Source organism: Channa argus, chromosome 16 (genome assembly GCF_033026475.1).
Source record: "Channa argus isolate prfri chromosome 16, Channa argus male v1.0, whole genome shotgun sequence".
NCBI classification, from domain to species: Eukaryota; Metazoa; Chordata; class Actinopteri; order Anabantiformes; family Channidae; genus Channa; species Channa argus.
This window is the reverse complement of record NC_090212.1, coordinates 16,744,875-16,756,603: the sequence shown is the minus strand read 5'-3', so window position 1 is coordinate 16,756,603 and position 11,729 is coordinate 16,744,875. Positions and strand designations below refer to the sequence as shown.

Genomic DNA, 11,729 nt, shown 5'->3' with positions numbered 1-11,729 from the left:
GAGTCCCATAATGAGGTCAAAGGTCATGTAAAGTCCACCCATAACTACTGCATAGGCTATTTGAGTTCTCTTTTGAGACACTTGTACTTTCACATGACCATTTCAAGTTTATGCTGAGTTTCCTGCCGCAACCCCCTGATTTAATCTGGGCTCGGGACTGGCACCAAGGTGGCCCTTGGTAGCTAGGCAGCGCCAAACATGGTGGGGTGGGATTCAAACCTGTGGCCTTCTGCATCCCCACTCAATGTGTACCACTGAGCTGCCAGGCCCCCTTCTATGTAATATAAACGGCATGGTTAAAAAAATGTAAACTTTACGCCTTCACAAATGATAGAAAAGGGATGTTATTAGTGATTTCAGCGGGACAATCAGCTAAAATTATATAAAACAGGAACTGAAAGTTCACACGTTTGAAAAGCTTAAACCTGCTAAGAGTCAAGCTAAGTGACTTGAAATACTGTCAGAATGGTTGATGAATGAATACAGTTGATTTTGAAACACAAATATGAAATACAAAGGCCCTGAACAAGTGGTTTATATTCACATGACAGATTTTTGCCTAAATATCATAAAATACATCAAATCCTCCCTGTATCTGTCTGCAACCAATCAGCTGACAAATGACTGAGCCCTCAGTTGCTTTTCCTGGTTTCAAATAAACAAATAACCCCATAAATCCCTCAACATACACAATGTCCAAGGCAAATGCTGCTCAAATCATGCCTCTTTTATAATTATTTTACATAATGAAGCAACCAAGTGTAACAGAATGCCCATCAACTTTAAATCCAATATGATTTAAACGTATAAATCATATTGGACCATGGAAAAATTACAGTTTTCTTTTTTGATGAGCAGTGAAGGCATGTGAGCCCTATAATAATCATTTTATTTTATATAAGAGAGCTATGGAAAAAGAGGAGCTTCAGACATGCTATAAAACTGTGGGATTTACAGCATATATTTGGCAGGAAAACGCCATTACCACTTTGACCCCCTTGGATAAGAAAAAGCAGAACAGCTTCAACCTCTGCAACCTCAACTCCAGTAAAACATCAAGTCTGGGCAGCGTGTGTGTAACCAGCACAGAAGGTAAGTATTTAGTTTATGGATGTGCTGAATGAGGGAAGACGTTTTTTAGTGGCACTGTGTTCAGAAACCATGGTCTTATTTTCTCAAGAGAAGTCTTGACTAAAATTATGTTACTGATATGTTAACCCTGTTTTGTTTTTTTTTCTAAATAGATTACATTGAATGTGTTTGTTGTACAACCCTGGGTTTTTAGTATATACTATAATGAACAGAAGCAAGTTGAAAATCTGGGAAGTCAACATCCAAGTAAAGATGTGAAATAGATTGAAGTGAAATAAGGAAAAGCAGAGTTTAAATAAAGTGACTTGAAACAACCTGACAGAAGATTGACCTTACATTTTATTACCACACGCTCATACAGAAACATAAAAACACCACCTTTCAAACACATTTGTATACAACAACCAAACATGCTCTTTTTTACTCCACTACATAAAGGAAACTTAAGTTTAAACATGGCAGCTGTGGAAAACATCACCTTTTAAGCAAAAGCTGAAAAATGTTAGAAATAAAATAAATAACTAATATGGATACAAGCAAGACAGTGGTTTGATCCAAAACAGTTCAAGTCATTAACATAGTTTGGTAGCTCTTCTTTTAAATTGCCCTCTTTTTGTTAGACTATTAATTAGATGTTAAAACACTAAGTGACCTAACTAACTGAGGAAATTACTAGAGTTTGTAGAGAATTAAAGTACCTTGAGAAAATGAATATATGAACAAATTGCACAGGTGTATTGGACATACAGTATAATATAGTTTTGTTCTATCCTGGTGTCTAAATGTGTACCAACGATGTTACATCAATAGCAGATATAAGCCAAAAATAACTTTCAGAAAAAACTATGTAAGGATTATGAAAGGTTAACGAGGACCTTAATGTCTTAGGGAGAAAGGGAGTTCTACACTCCATTTAAAAAGAAACAACGAAATGTATTAGGATACTATTAATAAATATCAAGTATTTGATAAACAGTATATTGTTTCAGTCATTTTTAAAGTATAAATGCAAAAAAAAAAAACCATAGGTTCCAGTTAGTTAAATGGGTAATATTTGCTTTGTCTCCACGTTAATGTTTGCTTTGTCTCCACATTTTTGATAAAAATTAAATTCTGTATATTTTAGGCTTTAGGCTGGTTGAATAAAAGTGAATGTGTCAACCTGAGCTCTAGGAGCCTGGGATACACGGTTTTTCTGTATTCTTATGGAATAAAGCATTCACATAAAAAGATCAAATGCATAAAGAATCATCACATTGATTAAAAAGAAATCATTGTTAGTTTTAGCCCTAAATTAGAGAAATATTGAAGACACTAAAATCCATCAGATGTATCTTGAGTAATGTCAGTCCCTGTTCTAATTGCACAGTAGCACTTAAAAATGCAAAACTGGTTCATTGTCAAGTACAGTATGTGTGATCATTCGTTGTGAACAATTACAGTGACACACAGCACTGTAATTCAGCCAGCCAGGCTGTCAGAAGGCAACAGTTTTGTTTTTGAAAGAAACCAACAATAGAGTGGGATTTGGAAGACTGGAAAACACGAAGGCCAGAAAAGATGCAGTGTGACGAGAATGAGAAGGACAATTTGACTTTACAACTAATTTAAGCAGAGCTGCAACATTCATTCGTGGTACAAATAGTCTAACAAGAATAACTCTACCATTTCTAAATCTACATCTCCATAGGACACGTACTGTATAAAAAAAGTTTCTTCTAGTACCTGTTCTGTAAGAATGTAAAAATACGGAGATGCAACCCAATTCCCCCCAGATGAATGTGGGCTAAAGGTAACTGTTGTCATCAAGCCTCCATCTGGTCAAACAGTCTTTGTTGTTTTTGTCGCTTGCACAATTCACAGTAGTGTGGGACCCTTGGTGGTGTAGTTCATGGTGGGGAAGTGCTTGTTGTCTACGTCCCAGTGGCCAGTGGGCTGGTGTGACGCAGACGGGAGGCTGGGGTTCCAGTGGTTTATGTAGCTGGCCATGAGCAGAGTCAGCTCCAGTATCTGGGAGAATAGCAGATCAGGATTAATGGCTTAAACATCATGATGTGATCATGTTTCATTAGATTTCAGGGAGTCGGAGACTGTGTGTTGTTCACAGAAGATGTAAAATCTGAGAAATCCAACTGGTCTAAGAATGAAGTTACTCTCATTACCTTCACCCACAGTGGTAATACGAGTCTGTCTTAAAAGCTCCATAGAGATTATGTTAAATAATAAAATAATCTGGTTACTTCATCAGCTGTCGGTTGCACAAAAAAGCCATCCCTCATCTTCATAGAGTTCCCATAAAAGTCTTCACCCCCCTTGGATTTTTTACCCCTTAAAAAATGATAGGAGACTGTAAAGACAACAACTGTCGCCTAACACAGCATCCAGTCTGATGGTCAAGGAGATTTTGGTCTCACCAGACCACAGTTGACTGTAGAGTCTCCCACATGCCTTATGGCAAACTATAGCTATAAAATATGATGTAATATGTAATATTAGCTTTTTGATGTAAAATTAAACAACGTTAATATGTCTTACAGCCTCTTTCCTCATTCATTGTTTGTCCTCCTGTGTTTCTGTGATGTATAGAAGTTCTGTTGTCATTGCAAATATTTATACTGTATCGTGTCTGGTGTAACATCCATGGTTTTTCTTTCTGTCAACCGTGTTGACTGTTTGATTTAGCTTTATGAGTCATGGAACACTTTGAACTTGAAATGTTCAACTAGGACATTTGCAGCCTCCGCTGTGCACTAAACGCAGCATTATTGTGGAACTCTGTGTTTGCTTGTACTAAACATACAGTAGTCAGGGTTTTAATCAATGTGTGTGTGTGTGTGTGTGTGTGTGTGTGTGTGTGTGTGTGTGTGTGTGTGTGTGTGTGTGCATATTGTTATTGTTGAAAATATTTCTATTAAATAGTGGGGTTTTCTTCTAATTTGTTCAACTACTCTATGATCTTCCCACATTGGATAATCAAAAGTGGCAAGTGACAACATGTGGCAGCAAATGGAAAATTTGATTCAACATCCACAAATTGTTCCAACACAAGAAGCGTACTTTTGGTTTAGCCATTGCAAAGACCAGCTTCTCCACACTCTTCTTCCTGACTCCAGGCTCCCTGTGCTGGCTCGTGACCACCATGAAATCGTCACAGTAACCACCAAAGGTAACCACAGACTGGTAGGGGTATGTGACCAGAGTGTGCTGAAAAAAAAACAAAAAAAAACACAAAGCACTGCCAGTGTGAAATGTGCAGTGAAACAGATATAAACAGAGCATGTTCATATTTTATTTCTGGTCGAGGAATAAAGCTTGGAGTTCATTTAGGAAATCATTTTGGTTTCTGCTTTTTTTGAGGGGGAAATTGAGTGTGAACAAGCGTAACATCATTTCCAGTGAGTTATTATGATTTTCACTTTTTCTTCCTTTTCATTCATCTTTCTGGAATACAGGAGAAAAACCTCCTGCCAGGCCAAAATGAAATAGATCAGCATGGGCTGCTGAAAATTACAGAGCTCACTTTAACATCTTTCACATAGTAGAACTACTGTCTGTCAAGGTCCAGAATGTCAAATCAGAGGCTGGCAATGTTATTTTCTTGTGGAATTCTGGTGTTTCACACACCACAGAATAAAAATCTTTCCAGACAAGTGGGTCTACTAAAGCTGTGGCCTATCCAGCTGAGCTCTGCAGCTGTAAAAATGAAACTTACTTATTAAATGGAAAGTTCAAAAAGAACAGATATTCAAAATTACAGAATGCTCCAAATAAATGTTATGTAATTTTCTTTTTCCATGTTTTACATAACAACATGTGACAGAGATGGTCTGTGTTTATGGAGGTATTTGCCGCACTAATTCTCAAACTCACCATTGTGTAGTCCAGCACACACAATCCATCCTCATTGACTGCCAGCCACACTTGGCTTTGCTCAACAGAGGAGGGGGGGACAGGCTGTGAACAGGAGAAACAAAGAAAGGTCATGTCACATGTGTAACTCACGCCGGTAAACATTGCAGCTTCCTCTCTGGGTGTTTTTTCTGGTCTTAATGTGGTACAACCTCTGGCCGCAAGCATGATGGACGGTTGTGTTAAGAGAAGACAAGTGAAGACAAATAAAAAGCGTACTCTTACTTTTGAGGGTGTTTGTATCAAGAGCAAGTGCTTTTTATTTCTGGGACTAACACAAAAACACGACATTAAGTAGACTGTAAACCTTTTTACCTGGGCACTAAAGAGTTTGGCTCCAAACAGGGGCCATTTCCGAGCCACTGTTAGGTATATTCTCACACACTCAGATGCACTGCATCCACGTAGCATGGACCATTTAGTGGCCAGACGCTCAGCAAGATCTCTGGAAGAAGAAAACAAACTAAACTTGGCTAAACCCAATTTGTACCAATTGGACAAGAACATCCTGTAGTTTTTGTTGGAATGGATCAATTTTCATAGATCAATGTAAGATAAAGTGTTACAACTGTGTTTGTCAGACTTTGGTTTTTGTTGCGAAAGGATATTACAAAATACTGTAAATAAATCTGGATGGGAACATTAAGTTCTCAGGTTCTAGATAAAAAAAATATGGCGTGATGTATTTATTTGAACAACAGGATTTAGTTTTACCTGAGCTGCTCTGAGTTGCAGTCCTGTTTGTAGCGTTTGGGGTAAAAACGCTCTAAAGCTTGCAACAGAATCAGCTGAGATTTAGGTTGTGGGGAGCCGGTAGGAGTGGAGGCAGTTGGCCGCTCCAAATCACTATGTTCAACCTAAAATGAAAGAAAAAAGAAGAGGCAGGATTAGAAAGAGAACAAAAATGTTTTAATAGGCTTTGTATAACTGCAGTTTTTAAATAAAAATATCTTTTGAGTTCAAGTAGTATGATTTACATTGTATCTTGGCATAATCTTTACAGACCTGTGCCATGAGGGCAGCCACCTCAAGAGCCAGCTCTTTGTTCACGGGGAAGTGGCCATGTTGAACTTCATCATTCACCTGGTATGCCAGCAGGAGGCGCTCTCGCTCTGTTTCTCCTTTAACCTGAGCTCTGAAACACAGTCTGCATGTGCACAAAAGAGAAAACAATGATGAAAAAGTAAAACTCAGGTAAATACTGGACCTATGCACACAACACTTCATTTCCAAGATGCAGGAAATTAAAGCTGGTATTTAAAATTCCTGCAAAAAATGATATTGAAAGAACAAACATCACTAACTTTTAAAGTTTTTGACCACATGACAAAAAAATGTACGGGACAACAGAAATCCTACCTGCTCTTGTAAGTTAACCGAACAATCCGCGTCCCCTCATTTTTCCCAGGGTGCAGCTCCTTTAAGGCCTGTTCCCATTTAGAGATGACATCACAGATCTAGGAAAATGGATACAAGTCAGTCTCAAGTTAGACCTACAGTAAGGAAGCTTCTCAGCAGGTCAGCAGGTGATTGTAGCTATAGCAAGAAGAGATTTATTCAGAAATACTAGATGTACTGTATGAGTGTAATACATAGGCCATTCACTGCCCTCCATGGAACAGTTTAATTAACCATAATGAAAATTAAGTGGAAGCACCTCTTTTCATTAAATTACAGAGGAAAGCCGTGGTGCACTGAAATATGCCTAAGTCACAAAATGTTTGGACAGCTTTAATTTATCATAACAGTCCTGAACTACTCACTAGTGATCCTCTAATTATTAGGTAACATGAGACAAATGATTTTGCTAGATACTCCACAAAAGCAAAGAGGCCTAAGTCGTGGGTGGACGGTTTCTTCCATCCACTTGTGCTCAGTGACCCACAGTCCCACCTTGGCAGATGGCTGCAGGCAGTGCTCCAGGTCTTTGCCAGATGGATCATCAGTGAAGAGGGCAAACCCAGACAGCTGAGTCTTCCTCATGCCAATCCTCTGGTTCAGTGTGTTGAGAAACTCTTGCACCGTGGTGGAGCCATCAAAACCGACAACCTAAAGTACATGAGAAAACAAAGGGCACAAAGTGATGATACAGTACAGAACCATGACACAGTAAATAAAAGAGCCAGTGGTTCTGCACCTGCAGTTTTACTCCAGTCTGAGCTGCATGTTGATAAGGTGAATACGACCCATTTCTGGCAGCTGTTTTCCCCAAGTGAAGAAAGTCTGACTAAAAGACATCTTGTGTGTAAAGTAGTTCGTGGCATCTACAGATCTCAGCTTCTGTTGCTAATGCTGTTCATTACCATAGATGGTGCAGAACTGATCTGACAGTGAATGTATGAGTTAAAAGCCAGTGCAATTTTGTGCTTCTCAATTTCACAGCATTAAAAATTGCAGCCTCTTTGGCCAAAAAGACACAGAGCAGTGCAACACCTTCCTTGGCTAATGGCTATTAAAATATGTGCAAATGCAGAAATTCCACATAGAATGTTTTTAGAATAAAGTGGTGTAATGTATAATTTGTGTTCGTTGAGGTGGAGCAAAAACCTGGATTATCTCTATAATAACTTACTCTAACTAAGAATTGTGTTTAAATCTCTCAAAAGCAGGATGCGAGAGGTACCTGGTAGGTGTTGTTCATGAAGTGAACTGGGATGCTGAATGGCAGCGAGTGATGGTAGGGGTTTCTCAGTAGGATGGAGATGATCTCCATACGTGAAGGTCTGGCCTCCCGCTCTCCATTTTGTAGTGTTCGCTCCACAGACCTCTGACAGTACACTGCATATTTTCCCACCTCACTCCTGTGTGGAAAAATGAAACGCAGGAGAAACAGATCTAAGATTTTGTGCTTTTCTGCTACCTTTTAATGAAATTTGGGGGACAGCAACATGCAGCTCACCTTGGGTCAGCATTGCGTTGCAGGTATTGTCTCAGGTACCAGAGGAAATGTTGCTGAGGAAGGAAGAGAGCCACACACAGAGACAAGAGCTGCCAGCACTACAGGAAGAGATGTAAAAGGGGGGAAATACTTGAACTAATCCATTTCTAAATCAAATTAAGAGGAAACAACCCCTTTTGTGTGTTTAGTGTGCACCAGGCTGACCTGCGTGAGGGAGTAGTTGTGAGGTGTCCGATGGTTTGTCTGTTTGATAAGCTGACAGTACATTTCATTCTGAAGCTCCGGGTGAGTAAGGCACACTTGCAAAGCATTCTGGGCCAACGAGGTGTGGTAATCGACAGACGGAGACTCAACCAGGACGTTGATGAAGAGCTGACAGGACTGCAGAGAAGCAAAAGCATCTTATTTTTGCATTCTGAAATGTAATTCCAGATAACTACCAGGAGGTGGAGGCAAACACACGCCAGAGATTTAATAGAGGCTCCACATTTTCCATTCACAGAAAGTAAATAGAATACTGGGTGATTATAATACTTAGGTTAGATTGAAGAAAGAAAAATAAACAGCAACAAAAATATTATGTCATCGTGTCAATAATAGGCCCCACTCTGAAATCAGAACATTATTTTGTACTCATTCAGTGCAACGGTTCAAGACAAAGCACCAATTTAAACAACAATCCGTCTTGTCAGATTCATTAATACCTCACATTAAATAGAGCACAGGCTTGAAAAGCCTGTCACCTGCATTCATTCTGTGTCTTTGTGTGTTTGGGACCAGTTTTTAAGGCTGGCTGGTCAAAGAGGGAGATGATCTATTCAAACTTCAATCCAACAGGCCTGCTCTAGTGGATGGGCCAGTGTAGCTGGAGTCGGGCAGGGTGGGGGCTTCTGGGTGGGTGAGCTTAAGTTGACAGAGTTGAAAAGAGAGTAAAAAGCTCTGCCAATTTCCTACAAGTATCCATATCAATTGCTGCCACTCACCTCCCCTATGTCCTTTTAAAAGGGGGGTCTTTCCACACTAAACCAGAGGAATGGTCAGCTTCAATCAAAGCAGACAATCAAGTGCATTATCTCTCTTCCACATTTTTAATGAGCTGGGACCTCATCCTCAAGCCTTTGATCCACTTTCAAGGCAGGATGCAGGAGAAGAAGGGTACAAAGGACAGTGTTCCCACCTAGGAGGGGATAAAGTGGGGTATATGATGGGAACAAACTGGAATGAGATGGGTAATGCCGGGAACAGGCTCTCGCGGTAAGGGAGGCAGACAGAAATAGAGAAAGAGAAAGAGAAAGAAAAGGATGAAAGCGAGAAGAAAATAAAAAGAAAGTAGGTTGAAACAAGAGGCCCAGACAGAAAGAAAGTGAGGGGTAAGAGGGGGAGACACTGACCTTGAAAAGCTTGAGAGCTTCTGTCTGCAGAGCTTCAGAGGGAAGAGTGGTGAGGGGTGAGCGCAGACCCTCCTTACAGAAACTCAAGCCCTCACTCCTCCACAAAGCTGATTCTAGGAAAAGACACACACACACACAGAGTTTCAAAGCTGTAATGGCTCAACAGCTGACAAAAATTCACACACGGTGCTCCAGTCATAAACACCGTCTGCAGTGTGGATCAAAGCTGTCACAGACAGTGTGGGTCACAGGAAAATGGAGCCCACTTACAGACTTTTCAAGCCTTAAGACTTTTAGTAAGTGCATCTTCACTTTATATAAAGTAATACATCTGCAGTCAGCAAGTATTGAAAACTTAAGAAGTGTTGTCATGCCTTTAGTTCATATTTAAACTGAAAATCAAAAACTGAAATAAAAACCAAAACTCTTGCTCCATCTAACATAAAACTGTATTCTTCATAAAGCATTGTATTTGAGAAAACACTAACAGACAACATAAACTCACTACCAACCCTGGTTTCAGATGGGTCAACAAAATATGCATCGAGTCTTGTTCAGCAAATTTCCTTTTGTATGCGTTACATATCAAATCATACAGCACGTTAGAAACTTAGAAGTAATCCATCATTCTAATCTTAAAACTTCACACTTTGCAGGAAATGCAAACTAAATTGTAAGTCAGCTTTATTTTTAACATTTGAAACCAGGATTGTCATATTTCATTATATAGAAGAAGAATACAGCTCACAAGGCCACTATATAATTTGAACTCTGGTATGAGCCCAGCTGGAAGACTCTGTACCTGCAATTTCTCTCTGCTCTCTAAACATACTTAAGAAAGGATGAAAAACAAATCACTGATGATGCTGATACTAAAGAACAGCTATTTCTCACCTGGGTCTCCTTCTGCATCAAGTAGTTTACAGATGAGCTGCTCATACTCTGTCCCCACCTTGAAGGTTGCACTGCTGCCTGCTGCCACAGTCAGGTGATACAACCACGTGTCCTTGTGCAAATAAAAAAAGACCACTTGTTACTAACGTAAGACAAACGAATTTAAAAAAACATAATATTATTCAGGCTTTTATTAGGTCGTCCTCTGTGCAAATACCTTCTCCGGTTTGGTGCCGATGAGCAGGTACGTGGGGCTCTGGTCTCTGGGCTGGACCACTAAGGTGCAGTGGGAGGAGAGGAAACCACGACTACCTGCCTCATAGTCCTCGTCTGAATCACAGGACCGATCCACTTCTTGTACCGATGCCTCCCGCATCTGTAACTGACCCAGAGGCAACTGAAAGAGAAAACAAAAACCCGGGAAGAGAAATCAAACAAAAGGTGGTAGCTAGATTAAGACACCACTGAATGAAAGCATTAATATTTAACAAAAGCAACATCAGGCAGGTCAAAACATGTTAACAGCAGATGAGGCCTGTTGTTTGAACCTTGTCTTCTTGGTTACGATAATAGTAGAAGACTTTTCCAACCAAAGCACACCACACCAGCTTTGAGTGTCCATGTTTGACCTGAAACAGACAGACAACAGAGGAAAAACCATGAGATAACTTTTAAGACTGGCTCGTTAGCTAAACAGTAGTAATATGAGACAATCATTTTTGGGGTTTTTTAATAGTCTGGCAAACGTTAGCCAGGGAATTTCTCCATCTGACCCACAAATGTCCTAGAAGTGTATGGACTGTTTGCCTGTGCAAAGCCTTTACTTTTTACTTAAAATAATTTAAAAGTGCAAACACAACCTTTTTCATTTCTAGGATCCATGCCAAATGAAAACACGGTCACACCACGCTCTCATTCTCCTGCTAAACTTTGTTTTAATGAGGAGTGTAGCTTTAGAAGATAATTACATGTCACTTTTTAATCGTATTTTCTCAGAGAATTTTACAAATATGAGTGAACCAGTGTTGTCACTGCAGGATGCCTTCAACACAAAACCAGCTGTGCATCCCTCAGATGGGGTCAAAGGGGTTAACTGTGCTAAGAGGCAGAACAGCCCCTGTCTGAACTGTGATCACGTCATAACCAGCAGATCAAAGACTGCTCGCAGGAAGACGACTGGGGGGCTGGTGTGGTTGCTGGAGGCTGTCAGTCACCTGCCAGAGATCCATCACACACAGCCGTCAGATGTCTCAAGTGTCCTAACTTTACCAACAGACAGGCATCAGCTAAGAAAAAGCAGGGACAGCCAGAGACGAGGGGAAGGAGCTCTGTGGAATTCCAGCAGCTTCGCCTTTAAAACAATGTCCCGACGTGAAGACGGTTTTCAAGAATATGCTTTAAGGCTGCTCCGTCAAGCCCTCCCCACCCCAGAGGCAGAAACTTCTGAAGAAGTGTTACATTTAGGAAAATACACCTGATAGGTTAAAGAACTGAAGAAGTGTCTGCCTGGAAGAGGCGTTATTTTTGAAATCCTCTTCAGGGCT

General features: G+C 40.1%; 1 protein-coding gene across 1 annotated transcript in view; it reads right to left on the bottom strand.

The window, feature by feature from the left end:
* Window positions 1–1,413: 1,413 nt before the first annotated feature.
* Window positions 1,414–11,729, bottom strand: part of plekhh1 (pleckstrin homology domain containing, family H (with MyTH4 domain) member 1) — a 30,779-nt gene continuing 20,463 nt past the window's right edge. Inside the window, exons 16-30 of the mRNA XM_067478951.1 lie at window positions 10,734–10,814; window positions 10,403–10,582; window positions 10,186–10,297; window positions 9,292–9,404; window positions 8,105–8,281; window positions 7,901–7,998; window positions 7,625–7,802; window positions 6,895–7,050; window positions 6,361–6,458; window positions 6,007–6,148; window positions 5,716–5,858; window positions 5,317–5,446; window positions 4,963–5,046; window positions 4,150–4,296; window positions 1,414–3,102 (exon numbers count right to left, since the gene is read on the bottom strand). Coding sequence (XP_067335052.1) covers window positions 2,950–3,102; window positions 4,150–4,296; window positions 4,963–5,046; window positions 5,317–5,446; window positions 5,716–5,858; window positions 6,007–6,148; window positions 6,361–6,458; window positions 6,895–7,050; window positions 7,625–7,802; window positions 7,901–7,998; window positions 8,105–8,281; window positions 9,292–9,404; window positions 10,186–10,297; window positions 10,403–10,582; window positions 10,734–10,814 — 1,992 coding nt within the window. The 3' untranslated portion in view covers window positions 1,414–2,949. The remainder of the gene's footprint in view (window positions 3,103–4,149; window positions 4,297–4,962; window positions 5,047–5,316; window positions 5,447–5,715; window positions 5,859–6,006; window positions 6,149–6,360; window positions 6,459–6,894; window positions 7,051–7,624; window positions 7,803–7,900; window positions 7,999–8,104; window positions 8,282–9,291; window positions 9,405–10,185; window positions 10,298–10,402; window positions 10,583–10,733; window positions 10,815–11,729) is intronic.